The sequence below is a fragment of the Pyxicephalus adspersus genome, chromosome 3 (assembly GCF_032062135.1).
Source record: "Pyxicephalus adspersus chromosome 3, UCB_Pads_2.0, whole genome shotgun sequence".
In the NCBI taxonomy this organism is placed as follows: Eukaryota; Metazoa; Chordata; class Amphibia; order Anura; family Pyxicephalidae; genus Pyxicephalus; species Pyxicephalus adspersus.
The window spans coordinates 76,980,535-77,003,154 of NC_092860.1; the positions used below are offsets into that span (position 1 = coordinate 76,980,535).

The 22,620-nt window shown below is 36.2% G+C and overlaps 1 protein-coding gene across 1 annotated transcript in view; it reads left to right on the plus strand.

Annotated features, from left to right (window-relative positions):
- CFAP299 (cilia and flagella associated protein 299) overlaps positions 1–22,620 on the plus strand; it is a 207,557-nt gene that overhangs the window by 157,019 nt on the left and 27,918 nt on the right. The window contains exon 4 of the mRNA XM_072407097.1: positions 14,031–14,173. Coding sequence (XP_072263198.1) covers positions 14,031–14,173 — 143 coding nt within the window. The remainder of the gene's footprint in view (positions 1–14,030; positions 14,174–22,620) is intronic.

Sequence of the window (22,620 nt, forward strand, 5' to 3'; positions counted from 1 at the left end):
CCCCCCCCTTTAAAAAACAAATTATATAAACAGACTTCTGAAAAAAGAGAAACCCCTTAGAAATAGACGAAGGAAGTGTTTCTCCGGCAGAACCTAAATAAAAGAGCAGCACACCTGCACACATCTGGTTTCTTTGCTCCACATATCTCACATTGGGCTAGTTATGTGAAGTTCCTTCCAAGTCAAACAAGTAGCAATTTTTAAGTAGCACCTAAGAGGAACTTGGGAAGGCCTTGCCAGAAAAACCTCAGACCCTAAAGTTCCAGCAGCACAGCCTTTATTTTCATTTCCCTGACCCGTTTGCATAGAGTTGTTACTGATGGCCTGGCCAGCCTCCCTGTACACAGCACACCAATAATAAACAGAGACCAGCTGACACCCTTAGACACCTGCAGGAAAATGTACAAGTGCAGGATTGTTCACCTCGGAGGAAGCAGCTTAACTGAGACATGGTGGGTCGGCCTTGGTACAAACATGCACACATACAAACAGGAATAGTGTGGAGATACTGTGCAGCTGCCAACCACATTTAAAGGGAAAACAATTTTCTTTTAATGAGTTTATGATACGTGCCTATGGTCCCAGCCATTGGTAAGGGTAGGAAATTGGGGATGTAGGTTCCTTCAAGCAAGGGTATAATGTTCCATTTTGTTGAATCAAGTAAAATCGTTTTCACACAAGCTCATTCTTGTTTAGCACTCATTGTAACTAAACAAGATTGAATAAATGAAATCAGAGTGATTGTGCCTTGTGTTGTGGGAGAGAGTGAGAGTCCAGTTTCCATTCTTGTCACCACCCCTGGAAAGTACTGGGTATACATAATATACCACTCCATCCTCAACAAGAATATAATATTGAGGATGTTCTTTACTGATGCCTATTACTAAGTATACTGTAAACTGATTTGTGGCTTTAGTAGGACCTACAAGCATCATTGGGTTATAGTATTTGTCATGTGACCTGGGCTAACCACGCCTGGTTCTGTTATATTGAGTGTTACAACTTCAGAACAGATAATTTACATTTTGTATATATTATCTGTGTTTTGTTGCTTTTTGTGCCCCAAAATGTATTACTTTGATTTACATTGTATAGGTGAATGGTGCTGAATACTTCTACAATTTAATTTAAACTTTCTTCTTCAATGCATATTGTTTTTAACCTTTATTTTTTTGCAATCAAAAAAGTGATATATCATTGACATGAAAGGTATCTGGAGAATCTAAAGAATCCCTTCAGACATTTTCTTGTGAAACGTTTTTTTTCATGAAAATCAAACTAGATTAGATGCAGCAACAAGTTTATGCGGTACTGTTCAGGGGACCAGTAACCCAGTACTGTAATGCTGGACAATCTCCTATGGTCCCCATGTCCTCTAAGATCCCCTTATGCTGACTGCAACGCTTGCAGACTTTCTTCTGGCTCCTGAGGGGACCCCAGTGCTAAACAGCCAGTGGGGGTTGTCGATATACAACAGGGTAGTGATTAGTGAAAGGGGGGTGGGAGTACAGGGTTCATCTTTAATTTATCGCAGCTTACTAGTCCTAAAATGAGGTGTCTGCGTTAGTTTTCCAGTTTCATGTTTTTACTTTCTTTTTAGTTGTAATGCATGCTATGCATTTTTAGTTGTTGTATAGTGAAACAAACTTCTGTCCCCGAAGGGAAGCTTAGACCTTATTCTGTTGTTTCCATAGAGGGATATACAGTTGTCTTTTGGGCTGGACATTAAGCATGTCTATCTTTGGTAATCCTCATCACATTAGAGATGCTCACAAGTTTACTATAGAACAGTGAGTTTGTTTTGCTATCTGTAAAGCGAAGATGAAGTTCTGGTAGGATTAAGAGGAATTTTTTTTGCACATTTTCTAAAAATGTTGACCTGAAAAAAAATAGTGCAGCCACAATATATACGAGGACTGGTAAGCTGCACTATATTACTTTTTTGGAAGTTTAATATGCTTTACAATAAAATACAATATACGTTTTTGTGCTCTTTGTTGTGCATTTTTGCTTTAGTATTTTCTTCTGTACATTACAAAACATAGAATTCTGTCTTCCAGGCTTTATTTGTCCTAATCTATTCTGTTAAATCATTTGATGAATTTTCATGCTAAACCAACAATAACGGTATCCTGATTTTACTGTTTGTACAATAACTGCTATAGGGCTAATTAAGTCCTAATCACAGAGTACCTACTTTTTTATTAAATACAGGAGCTCTGTTATATTTTGTTAAAGTCTGTTGCTAAGCACGGTAAACCATTACATTTTACAAAAACTCTATTTTCAAGTAGCTTATATTCTCTGTCAAAGGGTAAGAAAGGATTAGGAGCTTCACTTAAGAAGTACTTCAAGTACAAACACTGTGACACAGTTCAGGAACACTGATTAATTTGCTGTCTAAACAAATATTTGGAAACAGAAACTTCTGTTGAAAAAGCCTAATCAAGACAAATTCATTAATCTGATAGACCCAGAGGATGCTTTCCCAAACTCACAGCTGAGAATTAATCCATGTATTTGTATTTCCTTCTGCACATCATTATACATTAACAAAGTGCAGATATTCTGCCGTGGTTTAGAAGGAGTGGAATAGTCCTCCCGAGCATAATACAAAGAGACCACTTGTCCCAATTAGGTTGCTCTTGGATGAGAACATACGGTATGTTTCCTACCACATTATTTAAAAGGATGGAAAACACCTTTTCATGTGAAGGGGTTTTCCAGACTAAATTAAAACGTGACTGCTGTTTCTAAACCATCTGTACAGTAGTATCGTGTGCCCCTCACCACCCCCTTCACCTTTGGCCAGGACGAGAAGCCTTAATTTCAAATGCACAACCTTTTGTAGGTGAAATCTTTTTTTTGTGGGAGATCAGACATATACAGTCATTTACTTTACCTTCTTTTTAAAAACTCGATTTTAGTCCATCTGTCAGATATAAACAACAGCAGAACTTGGTCTCATGGTTTTTCATGGGAAAGTGCAGGAACACATGTTCAGCCCTCTTCAATAAAAATATATTGTTTAACTAATATGATGTGTGACAAAGACCCCAATGAGGTCAAGAATGCATAAATGTCATACTTAGGTTTTCTTTCTATGGACCTTTAGTTTCTGACAAAGCCAAGAACGTTAAGTGGACATAGCATCTGATATAATTATTCATGCAGGGCATATATGTAGCACAAACGGCTTGTCTAGACTTCCATAGACATTGTACCAGATTTATTAAAGCTCTCTAAGTCTAGAGAAAATAGACTATCATGGTAGAACATGGATAATCAAGCAAACCTTGATGGTTCTCCCTTGATAGTCTATTTTCTTCAGTCTGGGAGAGCTTGAATAAATCAGGCTCAATGTCCGTGATTTATTAAAACTCTCCAAGGCTGGAGAAGATACACTATATCAGTGAAGCTGGGTGATCCAGCAAACCTGGAAACCTCAAAGTCAAATGTTTTCAATCCTGGACCAGATTTTTTGGATCATTTAGGTTCCCTGATAAAAGTGTATCCTCACCAGTCTTGGAGAGCTTTAATAAATCAGGCCCAATGTTTAAATCAGCTTTTTTTCCCATAAGGATGGAGCCATCATTATTGAAGCAATATTTGTCACTTCAATTTTTCCTTTCATACGAATGCCTTTTGTAAGCACTTATCTACTTCAACAGAACTAATTTGCTTCTTGCATTGCCCCAACCTCTTAAGCTGCATACACACTTGCAATAATTATCATTGGAAACGAGCGACTAATGACCGATCATCCGCTAATCGTTAACAAAAAAGTCCACAACGACTGACCAACGATGCAGATGAACGAGGATTGTCGCTGGAAACAAACAACCTTCCCGGCAGATCTGATTGAGCGTAGATCGTTCACTATCTATTGTGTGTACGGTTGTTCAGTGATCGTGGATGGTTCTGCAGTACACTTTCTCCTTTCCATATCACTTGTGTACCTAGCTTTACAGTCAAAGCTCTGCCCAACAGATTCAGGTACTTACATTGCATGCACAGTGTTTAGATAAATGAAATCTGCCCCTTTTTAAACATATAGTTAGATATACTTAGACTGTATTAAAGACATATGACTGAGGTAGAGACATTAGATTGTGAGCCCCTTTGAGGGACAGCTACTGACAAGACTATAGACTTTGTACAGCGCTGCGTAATATGTCGGCGTCATATAAATACGAGTAAATAAATAAACAATATATACCTAAACAAACAGGGGCACTTTTTATATTATAGAGCTATTTATACTTATACAAGGTTTTTCCAAAACTGCAAAATGGAATGGCAATACTGTCTTACTGTCTTACTTTTTCTGGGAATTTTTTTTGTTCATGCGTGCACATTATTTTTGAACTGCCAGGCCTAGAAAACAGAAAAAAACACATATTAAGCAGGTGCCTGACTGCACTTTGTGATGATTGTATTATGAACACACATGTCATCACTCCAAAGCTATTGCATTTTAATATTTTTCATCTGCTGGTATTGCTCGCACCTGTAAGTAGTTAGCAATGAGTGTTGCACAGCCTGGGAGATCTTCTTACTTTTGCTATTGTCCACTTTTTTTTTTCTTGGATCTGTATTTGTAACTCCTCCATCTGGAAAGATTCAGCTCCTTGCATGAATATGATATTTAAGAAGTTTACCAAAACAGACTTCATTTGATTTTGCTGTTTGTTTTTTTGGATCTGTTTTATTGCTGCAACTTGTCAGCTGTGTTTTGACCTGTGACATGCTCAAGCTATCGAGATGTTACTCCGCATCTCTCTCCAATTAGACCCTGCTGTGGGTCACCTCCCAGCTGGGAAGACACAGGCACGACATGAAATACTTTTCAGCATGTGCAGGCAACTCATTTTGAAAACTTGTTTGCTTTTATTTAATTTCATTTTTTTTCATTTATGGACACATTCTATCAAAAAGGTTAAAGTAGTGAACTTTAGCACTTGTGCAGTGAGTAAATACTGTTTTCATTACCTAGGTCATGGTTGTCCAACTGGCCAGTCGCAGTCCTGCTGCTTTAAGATTTTATTTTTTTATCTATTTAGTCTCCACTGCTGAATTTCATTTACAGAATACAAAATTTGATGCTTTGTATGGGTTACCTGCTCTTAGTCCAAGACCCAAATAATCATTTTATTCCTAAAAGCGACATACTAAGGCCGTATTCATATATATATATTTATATATATATATATATATAATCTAATTGGACCTATAGATTTGTTACATTACATTATTTATATATATATATATATATTACAATTACATTTAATTTATCATAAACGTTCCAGTATGTGACTGTTATTAGGCATTGTGCCTACAGGTTGGCATTAGCAGTATATCTCTTAGGAGATCTAGAATAGGATTTGGTGATTATTATACAAAGATATCCCCCCCTTTCAGAGACACAGTACAGAACAAATCATTATTGGGGAAATAATACTTCATGGAGACTACAGGAAATACTAATGACTAGTCCTTTGCCTTCTGGCTTTTTTGTGGTAGAACTTCCAGAGATTCTTTATTAACAAGAATAGTTTTAGATTTTTGGGATCTAGGCAAATATGAAGTGGGGGCATTGCACAGCATTGCTGTCAGTTGGGGCCCTGGAGAAGGCGTGGGACCCCTACAATTGCATGTCTTTCCATACCCTAAACCAGTCCCGGACAATTATCTATATTCAAAATGTCATTAATAAAATATTTTAATTGACCTGTGAATATATTACAACAGGTAAGGTATTTTTTTTTTTTTTGGTTCTGCTAAACAATAGCGATGACTTAAAGGTCTTCTGCCTGTAATTTACCTGTCACTGGTGGACATATCAACATTACAGATGTTTCAGAATGCACATTATTTATAACAAGTGGTGTAGATGAAAGAGGAGGTGTTGCCCACTGACAGCCAAGCAAATTATTGCTGCAATTTTTCTAGTGGAGGTTAGAAAATGGAAGCAGATGCCTAATAAATAGTAAATAAATCTGAATGATTCCAAAAGATGTCTTTTGATGAAAAGATACTCGGATGCAGTTTGCAAATTGAATGCTCATATGTTTTAAACATCAACCTAATTCATGTATTTTTTGTTTTTTTTTTTTTGTATTTTTTCTAGCTAAACCTGATTCTCTAAATTATAGCACTTTAAGGGAAAACCACAAAGAGAATATGTTCTGGAGTTAGCACTCACTGGGCCTAATTTACTAAAGTTCTTCAAGGCTGGAGAAGATATTAAATTCTAAGTTTGCTGGATCACCCAGGTTCTCCCATGACAGTCTTTCATCTCCAGTCTTGGAGTGCTTTAAAAAATCAGACCCACTATATGTATACATGCCATTTAGATTCTGCAATTCATTCATAATTTAGTTTCAGGCTGCTCTATGCAAACCTAAAAAATATTTGGTTTATACATATACTTTTTGCCTTATCACACAAACTTTTGTAATGTTTTCAATAGGCCTTTTACAGACACTTTTGGACCATATGCAGAAAGCCTCACATCTACATATCCCATGGTGTTTTCCTATTGGTGGACCATTGGTTGACAAAGCTTTTTGGAGTCTCTATTGGAGATAGAGAAGTTTTACAGATAATGTTTATGATTAGATAAACCAGAATAAAATTCTTTGTAACCTATAAGCCAGTGTTTCTCTTCCTTTTTAACATGGGAGAATCAAATGAAATAACTTTCAGGTCCTCAGGTCCCCTGCTATAGATACTAATATCTACAACTTACAGTATATTAGTGTAGTCGGTGTAGTTGGTGTCACCTAAACTGATTGCTCTTTGCACAAGGAACCCATAGCAACCTTTGGAGTAACCCTGGTTGAAAATGATTGCTATAGACAAAAAATGCATAAAATATTAACATTAAAGAAGACTTTTCGAACCAGTTTTAGTTTTACTGTAATTTAAAGTATGGTATGATTGCCTTACAAAGGTAACAACAAATAAAAGTGTTTTTCCTCCAACAGTTACACAACAGCAGAGGTGTCTGTATGCTTTCTACGCACTAGAATTTTGTAAAGGCAATTTTGGCAAAATAAAATCAGAATATTACATGTGGATTTCATAGTTGTTAACTTGAAAATATGTTGAAAGCTTATGAAGCTTTACATCTTCTGGGAATAGTTTTAATTCCACAGCCGATGATTAATCAGTAGGCTGTCTGCCCAAAGGCATTACTGAAGAAACATATGGGGGCTTTCTATTTTTATGGTAGGTTAGGAGCCAATGGTTTAGTACAGGTGTTTTTGATACCTGAGACATATGAGCAGCATGCAGTGGCTGTGGAGATCACCTTTTCACCTGGAAGGTGTGATAGTGTTACCATAATGGAATGTAATATGGAACATGAACTCTGAAAATATATTGTCTCCAGAGTCACCAGAGGGTTACTTGGCCTTGTGCTTTGTGCAGTTCTTGTATCTTGTGCCAATAATTCACAGGTGCACACCATATGAGCAGGTGAAGCTGTGATTGTGAAAGGTGAGGTATGAGCAGACTGTGCGGTTGGTGCACATGCTCCAATTTACTGCTCATAAAAGGCTGTTGTGTTTATAAATGATATGTATTAAATGAATTAAATTATATATGAACCTTTGGCAAAACAACATCTATAGCACATTTCAGGAACATATAATTGTGGTTGTAGCAATGAAACCCCTTTTTTTTGGATTTCTATTTAAAAAAATGACAAGGAAACAACTTTGTGTTTAAGAATGGATGCACTCCTTTGCATTGAGTTTAAGCAAAGGCCTTTCAGTTCCTTTGGGTCCACCTTACCATAAATTTACTTGATATCCCAGCTGCTATCCTCCAAATACCACTTCATAGAGCAAAATCTTCCATACCTTTTACTGGTGGGGGCCAAACATTCTTAAACAGTTGTATACAAGTGGCTTAATCTGTGTTATACAGCAGCAGTTGCAGATATACACTTGGCAACAGGGGCATAAACAAATGTCATGAACGGTTCCTACTACCATAAATGAGGAGTAAACCTCCTAAATTTTGTATTTGTGGTGAAAATTATAAGGTATATTATATTGTATGTTTACTCATTGCATTAGGACTAGAACACTGGCTCAAGTTTCCATGTCACCAGTTTGATATACACTCCAGCACACACAGCTCATTCCATGTATCCATGGACCAGTTAGATGTACAATTCAGCAAACAAAGCTTTTTTCTCTGTGTCCATGTCCTAAGTGAGATTTTCCCTCAGCACACTAGTTTTCCAGTAGCCACATCATCAATGAGATGTGTACTCCAATACGTAGAAGTCATTCCCCAGTATCCATTCCACCAATGGAAACTGTACTACAGTACACAAATCTCTGTTGCCATTATTTATGCCAGATGTGTATGTGCTGTAATATCCTAGAATCCTGGCCCCAGAATTTGCTGGACTCCCTCTCCCTTATAACCAATCATCTGTATGTGCAATAACCCCTTAGTGACCATTCCCCATAGGTTAAACATTAACCCCCCCCCAATGACCACTCTCCAGTGTAAGTGCACTGGCAGAAATATATTGCTCTTGTGCACTCTGACAAAAGTATATGACTCACCAGACCGGCTTAACAGAATTTCTTATCTTTTTGGCTGATAAAACAGATTACACTTTGGTATTAGTATGCGTAATAAAACAAGATACTTAAATTACTTTTCCCTCCAAGTCTTTGAAATATTTTGTGTTTTATTTGGCTCAGAAAAGTTAATTGGGAAATTTTATTTCAACAATATACATCCAAGGTGACCTTTGGTTATATACCCATTCTCTTTCAAAGACCTTAAAAATTATGTAAAGCATGCTACAGGCTATCATGATATGGCTAGACCCTGGCCTAGATCCAGGAATCCTCATACCTATTAAGGTATAAGTTTTAGCAGTATAATACTTATTCGTAGATGGAAGTTAAAAATCTTAGCAATTCGTTTTAAAATATGTGGTATAATTTACCCAGGTGTTTCAAAATGCCATTAAAGTTTGGGGTTTAACGTGATATCTAACACCCTTACAGTTGGGACCTAGTTTCTATTATTTCACACTACTCGTGTGGGTAAAGAAGAACTGCCATTTAGGCATTCCACTTGTCTTAATCCTCACATGTAATTCCTTCATCTTGACGCCACATACCATGCAAAATAAATTGTTTTTGTGCCCCCATAACCTGCCCAACAGTCTACTGCCCTATGAGGACCATGAGGTCCCAACACATATACACAACAAGCTTCCTCCCCATACCTCAGATTGTGTACCCTTTAACTGCATGAGGCAAAGACCGTGCTCAAAACCATTGTGGTATGGCAGCTATTGCTAAATAATGGCCTGCCTACTTCAAAAATCAGATATCGTTCCATCGATTAGTTTATCTTCCTTTTGAAGCTCACAAATGTTGTTATAGGTTTATGTTAGGACAATAAGGGGAAAAGTAGTAGAGGTTGTGACAAAAAAAAGTAAAATGTAATAAATATAGCAGCATTAACAAATATAAGCACTTCCTCTACGGTGCTATTACCTAGTACATGGTAGCCACTCGCCAAGTATAAAAGTGTAACCAAAAGTGGATCCTATATTTTCTAAGGAGAAATAAATTTGATCTTCATTTAACATCTATTAGAAACATACTAATTAGTGGAAAAACACTTTCCCCACATTTAATTGCAACAATGTGATGAAGCTGTTGTGTAGTGTAATACAACATATGTTGTAGGTCCATTATGTATTTTATTTCACTTATCTTGTTTTTTCCCCTAAGGTATAGTGCCAGAAAAGATAAGGAAGCTTTCATAAACTCAAAATAAAGCAACAGCTTAAGCTAGGTGTCAGTGATTTCAATACCGTTTTTCCTCCATTTCCACTAGTCCTTCTGCCAAGAGAAATAAAATGTCACCCTTGTAATTTACAAGAGGCTTGTCTCTGTAAAAGTCTACAGATGGATCTAAAAGGAGCACCTGTTATATAGTTGGTACAACACTGGCCTGTGAAGGGGATTAATGGTTGAACTGTCTGGCTTTGTTTTCCTGAACTCCTCTTTGTAATCTGTCATTCTTCTGTGTCCTAAGTTTGTTTGAAAAGACAAGCTTCAGTTTTGTTTCCCAGAATGGATAACTCCTCAAGCACCAAGTAAAGTTGTCATAATAACATAAAAGCAGTCACCGGGAGAAATCTTTAAAAACGATGCTTTTTCACTAGCAAAGATCACTATTAGAAAACACGTAAGAGGAAAAACAAATAATAGTAATATGCACTTGGTTACATTACTTTAAAGTATTCTCTCTACAAATTGTTTAAAGCTGGGTGGGAAGAAGCTGTAGGCGGGTGGTGGCCCTTGTATTGTGACCCCGCTTTTCAGTAACCACCCAAAAAAAGCCAGCGGGTTACTGAAAAATGTCAGATAGTGTGCCCGGCTAAAGGGGGCTGGGGGGAATACTGCTTTATCAACCCAAGAAGGTAGATGTTTGGAAATGTGTGATGTGATGCAAAGTCATGGCTGAGAAGTCGTATGGCATGCATGTCATTATGGCAACATTTCAGACTCATCGTTCGAGGAGTCCTCCAGGCCCTAAAAAGGTAGTTCTATTGTTTTTGATCTGTATTTAGTGAAGACAGATTCATTGGGCTTGATTTATTGAAGCTCTAAAAGGCTGGAAAAGATACACTTTCATCAGTAAAGCTGGGTGATCCAGCAAACCTGGGATGGATCTGCTCCAGGATGAAGACGTGCTAACAAATAGCAAGTGAGTTTTAAGAAATCTTTTCCAGGTTTGCTGGATCACTCAGCCTCACTGAACAAAGTATATTTTTCAGCCTTGGAGAGCTTTAAAAAATCAGGTCCACCTATTCCAGTGCACAGCTACTTGTAAGGGTTTACCAGACACATGCCATTTTGTGATACTAAAGGACACAAATTCAGGGGTAAAGGTGTTATGAGGAAGTGGTGCGTTATCTATTGTGAATATAAGGCAGCAGAACCGACATCCATATGTAGTCACTGCAGGAGACTCATCTGCTAGTAATGGGAAGAAGCATATTATATAGCTAGAGTAGGAAGAGTCCCTGGTGTCCAAGAGTATAGGTCCCTGGTGTCCAACCTACTACAGAATGGACACATGTGGCCTTTTTGGTACTTGCTGTATGGCATTCGGACCTCAGTAGTCTGTAGTAAGAGCATTTATTTGTAAATGAGTGATCTTTTAACGCTTCATGTCCTCGGTCTCCCATATCTTCTACACTATGTTTTCAGCCTTCAACCATGTTTGCATGTTTGCAGTCTCTAACAATCTACTCTTCTATGTCTGCAGCCACTTACCAGTCCTCTTTCACATTAGATGTATTTAGCATTATATGTGGCCCTTTTGTGATGTAGGGGACCCCAGCTGAAGGCCCTTATAGCTTATAATTTGACAACCACTGATATAGAAAGTCCATGAAAAAGGAATGATAAAATGATAACTTGCTTGTTGTTCTTGTTAGTAATTTAAGTCACTTACCATGAACGTTAGCTGATAAAATGAACATTGGAGAAACTAGTTTATTATTATAGTTTTTTTCGCATTAAGCGTCTCATTAAGGAATGTGTGAAGCCACTACATATTTTTTTTATCGGCTAAATGCATGATAGATAATGAGTTAAACATATACTTTAAAAACCAAATGGGCATTGTGGATTGACTAATGCCTACACATGAGCAAAATAATATCAAAGCATCTCAAATAACTGTAGGATCATCTTCCATACCTGTATCAGATCCCGTCCATATGCTAAAACTAGAAAAGAAATTTCATTTGTCTTGTAATTTAAAGCTTAGCACTTAGTTTTGTTTCTGGTTCAGAGAAAAGGAAGTGGTGGACACCATATATATGTTTGCAATTATGAACCTTCTGCTGTTTTCACAGCTGTTAGTAGAAGATGGGTCCATGATCAAGGGCAAATGAAAATAATGCATGCACTTCTTACCCTGACATTATTTTACTATCAATCATGGGCATCTTTTAATGTGGAGATCAGTATTGTTTACATCCATTTTCTCTTTTTTTAGTGTTTGGATTTTGGGAGGAGGAAATTTGACAAATTTTGTAATTACATGGAAATATTATTTCCTAATAAAATGTGACTACTGAAGGAGTTGGAAAAATGTAAAGTTAATTGTGTTTTTATATTCACTTTTTGTTCTTGAATTTTATTTTTTAACTTACATACAAACAAAATAAAAAACGTTTTAAATGTGTCTAGTTGCTTAATATATTACTTTTTTTTTAATCTAATCTGTCGATCTGTCGTGGATCGTTAGTTTTCAACGACAATTATTGCACGTGTGTATGCAGCCTAGGGCACACCTAACGTTTCTAGATGTTCCGTATATGATCATCAATCTGTTGTTAAAGATCTAAAAATATAAAAAGTTTTGTTGTCGCTTCGTTCTGGGCTTTTTTGGTATGATTTTAAAGTTTTGGATTTAGAAAACTACTCCACACTGGCATCCTAATTCACATGTGAAATTCTGTATCATTTGTTATTACCTGTCTGTATTGCATGATCATACTGACTAAACAGGCACCCTGGGTGTTTAGGGGAAATAAGTGGTATATTAATATAAGTTGTTCTCATTCAACACAAGATTTTGTTGCGGGTACTTAAAGTTTCTTCAGGTGATTGTTATTGTAGCATCTGGTGCATTCACAGGTGGTGGAGGAAAAGGGAATGCTAAGTGCTGTTGACCCTTCTTTTGTTCCAATGAACTAGATAAATAGCCTTTCTTGATCTCTCAAGAGGAGAGGAAAACAACATGTGTTGAACAGAAAAAATGCAGAGCAAGAATCAGAATAGGTTTAAGCTAAATGGAATCTTCTTTTTCTAACAGAACAATTCACCTACAGAATTGTAATCCTACTTTAGAAATTCTTTAGCACACATGTTAAAGAAAAAAAATAGTAAAGCTTCTAGATGAGAAACTGCAAAGAGAGACTGCAAAAATAGACAAATGAGGAACAGAGCTAGGTTATTTTATGGGCATGTTGGCAGAGAATTGCCTATAGGCAGTTAGTGTACGTTATGTGTCCGTCTGAAGATGTAAGTGAATTTTATACTGTTGCTGACAAAAAAAAGTTGTCCACTTATGGCTGGATTCACACTACGTGAATTGTTTGTTCAGTAACATGGTAAACATTTTTAACACATTGGGCCTGATATATCAAAGCTCACCTAGACGGGAGAAAACTGTCATGGGTGATGAATGGATCTAGTCCAGGATTGCAAACATTTGCCAAATAGCAACTTTTTTTTTAAGAAATCCATTTCAGTTTTGCTGGATCACCCAGTTTCTTGACAGTCTATCTTCTCTAGCTTTGAAGAATAATATTAAATCAGCCGCGCTGACTTGATATGCATTGTATTTTTCATAGCAGAAGCCAAAATATAGCTCATAGCTCATTGTAATAAAGTACGCCACACAGATGTTTTCTAATAGTAGGCATACAGTATATTATTTACTATGCTGCTTATTTAGATTTACATGTATTCTTTGTTTTAAAGAACCTATCAATGTATTTTTGTAACTCATTTTTAATGTAGTATTACAAGATAAATTAAAGTATGCTATCATTCTGAATTTCCTGCTGTTTAATCATGAGTTTACAGCCTATTGTTTGGTTGTTTTCTTTATGTACCAGTTCCAAAACTCTTGTCCTCTTCTGAGTTTCTGGGAAAGCTGAGGATTCTAAATATTGGAAAACCTTGCTCTAGCACTATGTGCATTCTGTAAGGGTGTGGGATCTTAGCTTTCCCAGAATCCCAGAAGTGACCCATATTTCTTCGGGTAAGTATGTTGAAAGCTGCAGCATATAGTAAAGTTTCTTTACCCTTTTTGTCACTGTTGGGTTTTTATTTTATATAATATTGATTATATATTTTTTTTTTACATTAATTGTTTAAACAGTAAATGGTTCTTTAACTATAAATTTAGTCATATCTTTTATGTCTGACTGTATTGTTTATTTTCTATTTTAGTCAATTATCTTTGTCCGAGACAAAAACTCCCATGGACAAGAGCTGTCTGGATATATTGATTTTGCTCATCGGCTAAAGACTGAAGACTTTGAAGTATATTTTAGCGGCAAGAAAAAGCTTCTTCCACGTCCAACTGACTTAAGGTACTATTTTTGATAAAATATAGACCTTTATTAAATGTAATTGGCATGAAAGAAGAACATGGAGCAAACATCTAAATACAAAATGAAGATGTTAGGACCTAATATTGTAACAAGTATATACATACAGTTTTTGTGAGCCCAGGGCGTCATGGACACATCCACTGGAGTTGAATTTTTGCACTGGCATGGGCTTACAGAAATATACTGCAAAGAACATTGCTCATGGTACAACATCACTAAGCTTGAGATGGACAGATATGAATATATATAATTAACAGAAAAAAAGAAAGGAGACACTTAAATTAAGCAGCTTGTAGACAATCCTTCACAGTCTGAAATCCTGACAAAGTATAATACTATACATCAGGGGTGTCAAACTCAAATACACAGTGGGCCAAACTTAAAACTTAAAACACTACCACAATTCCCTGCGTCAAGAAAACAGTCTAATGTGGGGGTTAATGTTATGAGTGGCTGCAACTCCCTGTTCACTGATATACCACCACTACTACAATTCCCTGCGACTATAAAACGGTCCAATGCAGGGCCATGCAGAGGCAGAGAGGTTGCTGGTCTATAGATGCGAGGGATGCCACTACTACAATTCCCAGCATTACTTGCGTCTATAAAACAGTCCAATGCAAGGCCACGCATAGGCAGAAAGGCCACTGGCTATAACGCGAGTGATGCCGTGAATTGTAGTAGCGGCGCTATTCTAATGCGGACCCGCTACGATTCATATTTAGGATTCCTTTGGGGACAAATTTTGGCCAGATCGGGCCAAAGTTTGACACCCCTGGTATACATGAACTTGAGGATCCTAAGTGACATTTTTATTAAATTTGGAGTCTGATATCCTGGTTTTAGCCATAACAACCTAGTGATCTTTATCGGTTGAGACATCCAGCAAGAAGCTCTACCTGCCACAGATCTCTGGCAAAATAAAAAAACAGCTTTATGGATAGGCATTATGGATTAAATATTTTATTCTTACATACAGTTAACCTGATCCTTGCACCTCTAATCCTGAGCATCCAACAGAGATCTCAAATACATTTAATTACATATTATTACAAAGCAGCAAGTGATCCAAAACAGTTTGGAAAATCTCCTAACACGCCTACTTGATTGGATGATGACTAAAAACTGGCCCAAGCCACTTCCTAAATTCTACCAGAGATACTGACATAGAAGTGTGGGACCTGGAAGCTCTGGAAGCCAAATTTATGGTGACCCACTAACAACAGAAGCAGATATAGGACAAAAACAACCTAGGATAGCCTTTGGTCTCTCCCAGAATTGTTTTGGAAAATCTAAATTTCTAAAAATTACACCTAAATTAGAATTTGGTTTAGAACATCCAAATATATAAAATCTGGTTGAAATCTAAGATCATCAGCCCTTATTCTAACATGCCCATCAAGCTGTTCAGGCTGTATCTAGCTCCCCTATATAACCCTTTTTTGTTTTGCTGTTCTTTACAAGAATAGCTTTTTAGTATATAATTTGCTAAACAATTGCCTAATACTGCTTTATGTTTTCAGTTACTATATAAGAATGTTAATAACCATAGACAGCAAAATAACTAGCTCTGGCATGTGGACATCTGATTTTTTTCAAAGTTATAACTTATCTATTATTTTACTTTCAACAATTTCATTTTTCAGGGTTATAATATGTAACTGTAGCCATAGCAGATGTTATGCCTGCTATGTTAACTTGTTCAGATGAATCCATATTACAGCAAATGAAATCCTTTGTAGTTATTGAAACCCTTACTTATTTGCGTTGCCAAGATATGCAGTGACCAGCGGCTTTAGCCAAAGTTAAGGTGGTCTTTAATTGTGGTTGTGGTTTTAAAGGATTTAAATACAGTATTGGCTGCGCTCTCTGAACCTCAGCTATGCAAGCCACAATATTTTCAGCTATCTTGAACTGTTTTATTACGGACAAGAGATTTTAACTAGATTTAGATCACATTCCAGATGTATTATATTTTATTGTGCAGAAGTTTAAAAAAAATAAAGTCTGGATATACAGTACTTGTATACTGTTAAAGTTGCCATATGTAAATATACCATCCAAAGCTTCTGCATATATTTGTAGCACTTCTAAATAAAGCTCTTAGAGAAACATCAGCATATTAAGATTTGTAGATAGTCCCATGAATATTATATTTTCAGTGAATTTCCAACTGTTCAAACTGTACCACTTTAAATCTGAATAATCTAGTTGCATATTTTCCAGGACTTATAGTAAATTTATTTATGGCATATTTAAGCATGCTACCGTCTACTTCCACTTTGTAGCCCTTCCTCTGATCTCTGTGCTAATAATACCAATAAATGCATAAGGCTAACTATAAAAGTTAGAGAAGAATTTATAGTTCCCTTCTTCTCTTTGGGTACAAATATCTGTGGGGTTCCCAAAACTTTGTATAAATTACTGGGTACATAACTGTTCAGTGCTATAGTTCTTGAACGATACAATGCATGTAGATAAATTGAAGAAGTGCCTGTTTATCAGATGAAATATGTTTGCTCTGCAGACATCCTTTACCATTGGTGGATTTAATGATGATAGGTGTTGTGAAAATCTTTATTGGGATTTGTGATTTTTACACAATTTACTGTATTGGCCTATAGCAACTATGCAGAATGTATGGGCAGAATAGTTATCAATGCTGTCCAAATGGCAGCCAGCGAGATCCTATTTTTTGGCCAAGAAATTATAAAGCCTGAATGCAGCTGCAACGGTTAATATAGTCCCAGCCTGCTAGAGAAGTTCAGGTAGGTTACCGCTGACCAGCAATGGGGGGGTATTATTACTGGCCTTGACAGTGAAAACTAATAAAGGCAGAGGTATCATTCCAGAAACTCACAGTGTGCATCAATAAGGTAAAGAGGGTATTATCACTAACATTAAACACCAGTGAAAAGGTGCCAAGAAAACATGAATGAAGGATGGAGAGTTATTCTAGCTCATTTACTGTTCACTTACAGGTACATTCACCTCAATTTGAACTCCTTCCTTATTACCTGTACTTGAAGAGAGGCAATTCCTTTCTATAACTGGGGTTCCTTCCTCAAGCTCTTCCTTCAGTTCTTACATCAATATTAGACAAAGTGGTGATATATTGTCCAGTAGAAGGAATTACAGAAAGACAATGTCAGCTTAGATAGACATTCATAATATACATGATACTATGAAATGAATGGTCAGTAGTGGGGCTTTAGGTATTTCTTAAATCCATACATGCAGGGAGTTTGTACTGTAGGTCCTTCTATGTGTTTGGGTTTCTTTATACATTCCAAAGCCATACTAGAATGTTAGTTTTTGTTTGACCCTTCATATTAGGTTATGAGCTCTATCTTTTTGAAACATGACTGGAAGAAAATGAAACATCAGTTTTTTCAAATCTGAAAGATAGAAAAAAGACCATGATGTAAGACTATTCTTTTCAATACAGATCTGCCCATAAGTTAATAAGTGCATTTAACATATATTAGGGCATGGTGCTTACCTGTAAAAGTCACCCTTTTTGCAGACATCCAAAAGGGCCAAGACGCTGCTGTTTGCTATCTGAGCAAGCACAGATATAATTGGACACTGACAAGACAAAAGTAGTTCACTTAATGAAGCCAAAGAGCATGAATGTGGGGAGCTCACAGGACAGGGAAACTAATCATACACAGAAATATATAAAAACACCCAGGGCTTGATACATGAAGCCAGTAGATAAGCCTAACATATGCAGTATGAAATATTTGTTAGTTCCACATACCTATGGATATGTGAATGAGCCCCATAGCCAACATCAAGTCCAGTGCCATTTTGTTTTCTCTACACTAATGGTGTAAGCTAAATGCATCCTTACCAAAAAAACAAGACCAAATAAGACGTTTGGAGTGAACCTACCTAAGGCTTCCCAGGAGCAGTAACTAGACAATCCTCAAAGAGAAGTAGGCTATAACATGCAAGGAGGGCTGTGTCAGGGACTATTGTAAAAGAAGTTCCTAGTAAGTTCAAAGGCACACGTGAATACAAAATTATCTGAGACAAAGAAAAATACTGCAAATGATGGTTTTGAATACTAGTTTTCTGTGCTTTTACCTGTAATTTCCTAAAACTGGTGAGAGGACCTCTTTAAAGGTACATTTCTTCCATTTTATTAAGGTGCTGCCTAGGCATAGTCATAGCTTTATGAGTGCTCTCTATCCTTTCTACTTTTTGCCTTTCCGTCGGTATTTCCTAGCATTGACGTTTTTTTCCTCTTCTCTTCACGTTACATGCCCAAAGTATTTGAGCTTTAAATATATGATTAGCTCTCTTAGAAAACTCTTAGTGAGTTGATTTCTTTATGTTTTGACTGATTAGATCTTCTTAGAGTCCAGGTAATTTACAATAATTTTCTCCAATTTTAAGGACACATATTATGGTAATAAATTAATGCACACTTTTGGGAAATGTGGCACGAGACAACGATGACAGCTTTGCTATTTCACTACTGTGAACAGCTTAACCAATAAATCTAGTTGAAGATGTAAAACGAGTTGTTATTATACAAAACTGAAACACAGCTGTGCAGGAGAGGGGTAAGTAAGAGTAACTAAAAGCCACTACTCAGTAAACAAGGCAACAGAGTGCTGCCAGGGAGGTTAGAGGAATAGGGAGAAATTACAGTCCATTTAAACTTAACATATTTGGATGGAGCAGGGAAGAAGTGTGCTCCTGCCAACTCGGTAAATGTTTAGCTTGGAGATCTTTACTTCCACATCTGGCTTGTGTTATATACTGTAAATATTACTTCTTTCAATTTCATTTTTTCAATGCAGATTTCAAATTTATTAGGAAAAACAAGATACATGTAGCTGGATGATTTAATAGTATAGGTAACAGGTTGCACTGTTACCATTTATTTGGGTATTTATTAAAGTTAATGTAAGGACTTGATTTTTAGTATATTAGACTGTTGTCTTTCTCACTGTTTTCATATTCGTTACATTTTATTACTTTGCAACAGCACCATTTCCACCATGTGCCCTGGTAACACCTGTCCTTGGCATGGTTCTCACCAAGGAATCCTTATTCTTGCACACAGCTACATTCTTGCTCTCTGGTGCAAGCTTTTTTTGCATACCTCTTTCAACCTCTTTCTTTTACAACATAAAATGGCCAAGCATAGCCTCTTTAGACTCACCCATGCCCATTGATTCCGTTGGTAGACAGTACAAACCTTCCATTGGTGTTGATATGCAATGAGGAGGTAAGGTAGAAGGAAAATTCTCTGATGTACTGTGCTTTATTGGACCATTTTTATTCAGCGTTGCAAATGCAAAAGGTAACCCAAGGTGCACAAAAGAGGAAGTTAATTTTTTAACATGCTCAAAGGTAAGATTTAAAAATGTGAATATATTTTTAAAATTCTTAATTAAAAGAAAGTAACCATTTTAATTTGGAAATCTCAAAAGCAAAATATGAATTTTAGAATGTTTAGTTCTGCTTTTAGATAGATTTGATCTCTGTAATAGCACTAAATGTATGTCCGTGTAACAGCATACTATGGCTTATATGATGTTATGTGAAGTATGCAGCAATAAAATAAACATAGTCTGCAGAATAATAAAGGACTAGTGCTGGAGTTTTTGTTCATTTTAACACATTGCTGGGGAAAGTAATGCTTAATACAATTTTCATGCACAATGTGGTGGGGAGTACTGTGTGATGAGCAGGAACATTGACCAGCCATAATATGTATGTATATCCCATTAGTGTGTGTGTCCCTAAATTGAGTTGAATGAGGCCAGAATTATTTAACCAACTTCCTCCTAGCTCTAGCTGTCAAGGACCTGGCCCTTGGGGAGGCAGAATCACACAGCCTTAGCGTGCTGAATGGTGCTTACACATAAACATGTGTGCACCGTTCAATGCAGGACTAAGGATCACCCAACACCACTGGAGACATGCCCAGCCCCATGGAAATACCAACTTATGGAATGTCAATATTTGAATAGGATTTCTAGAAAATCTTCATTAGTAGATTGTAAATAGTATTTTTTTCCTTGTCTGAGAGAACCGTACATGTTACAATTCAGTAGGCTTTGTTCCTGAAAGTTTAACAAAACACTTGTACAATAAATGCAAGAATGTGAGAACATCCATCTGCAATGCAGCCATGTACACACACTTGTCCCTAGGGCTAAGCACACAATTACCAACCAAAACAATTTTAATTTCTTGCACTTCAGGCTGAAAAACACCTAGATTCCTTAAAGTTAGTTGTTAATTACCTGTTCTCTAGTAGATGAAGTGCAAATTGTAAAGTTCAGGGACTTCTTGGTCAGCGCAGACTCAAATGAATAGCAATATACATGTAATATTAGATCATTCAAATGTTGAATTTTATTATTTCAGAAATGTGGACTATAACACTGTATACATAAAAACATAATATGAGAATTTTAAATAGATATTAAAGAAAAAAAGTAGAAACCTAGTACATTACAAGTTGCCCCAACTCAATCCAAGCAGAAACAAGAGAGGGTAAACACTTGTAGAATTAGTTGCTTTTCATAAACAAGGTCAATCTAGTAACACTTTTTGAATATATAACTGTTCATGGCAATATCATTGTAAAATGAAAATATATTACTGGTCCTGAAGATAAATTACCAATGATTAATAATAGTCAACATCATATGATGGTTGTGTTTGGATAGCTTTTTATACTGTTTACAGTAAAAGATTGAATTATAAATTTCATGTTTGCTAAAATTGTAAAATTGGTTTTAAAAAAATTTTGCTGAGACTAAGTTTGCTTGAATGGCTTTTTTTTTTCTGGCAAAGCCATATAATCATCATTTCAGCAAAGGCATGGTGATGACTGGCTTTTAATTAAACAACATCAATACTAGCCCTTAGTTCATAAACAAAGTTATGTAATCACTTTGTCACCATGACATGGTTGCTTACTTACTATACTATAGGAAGAAGCAACATGGTCACCCTTTGGTCACCCCAAGGCCAGGACATTGGGTAGGCGTTCTGTAGTTTACTGAACAGATATTTTTTGCAGTTATTGAACACATGTAATTAAAGCATTTCAGTGTTATATTTATTATACGAGAAGGGAGCAAAAAGGAGAATTACCTTTTTAATACAGGAAGTCCCCAGGTTACATACGAGTAAGGGACTGTAGGTTTGTTCTTAAGTTGAATTTGTATGTAAGTCGGAACAGGTAGATTATTTTAATAACGGCAATTAGGACAGATGTTTGTCTCAACATATTATTGCAAAAAAGAAAAAAACATTCATTAATTTATGGAGCAAGCTGTGCTTTGATATGCAAAAAGAAACAACTTCAGAGTTTGTCTTGGTCATTAAAGTGTTACAAGAGCTTGCAGAACAGCAAAAGATTTCTTCTGCAAGTCATGCGAACCGCCCCCTTCCCCTGTCCTGCACACGAGAGAGCAGGGAAACCACTTTCATATTGTCTGTATGTCGGATGTCCTTAACTCTGGGACTACCTGTATTTAAATACACTTTGAAAATGTTTTGTTTTTTCCTTTCTATGAAATGCTGTAATAACTCAAACTCACAATAAAAAGGTGCAATTTGTGGATAAGTAGAACATTGTACCTATTATTCATTAAGTATGATTTCCTCTATTTCCCATTCTCTGGAAAAACCATTTTGAAACTTTTGTCATATGACGCTATAATTCTTGCCAAATTGTAGTTGATGTTGCCCAATTGAGTTATAACATCACTTTAGGCATATGTATTGCGCGTGACTATCATCACTTTATATGAACTCCATATAAATGTAACTAAGTGGAGCTGAGTCGTTTCTCAGTGGTCAAGTAAAACGTTGCACTATTTTAATTTGCAATAATATGAGTCAATGGAAACATATCAAATGCTTTTTTTATCTACATTTTGAACTATACTTTGCCAAAAAACAGGCCAACGACATTCCTGAATCTTTTCCCACACTAATTAAACCATTAAGTTCGTCCTTATATTACCTAACAGAACCCATACTTAGATTGAAGTAATTGCAATTAGAGGTACAAAGGTTAAAACATAGGAAAATGATGTGTATAATTTTTAGCAAATGTCAACTACCAAGGCAAAATCTAATTGTAATCTAGTAAGCATAAATAGAATTTTGGCATGTCGTGTGCTTGAAATACTACAGATACAGCAATTAATGGCTTCAGAAGGATAAAATGTGTGGAGAATAGGCTTTGTTGTAAGCTATGTAGAGTGTAGTTTACAATAATATTGTATTATATACAGTATATAATTTATGTTGTATTAGATGTACTGATCAATAAATGAAACAATTAAATGGCCAATGTGCTAAACTAATGGAATCCAAATACCCTCACATTAGTGAGATGAAACAGTCACAGCCAATATTTATTTACAGCACATGTTGAATCG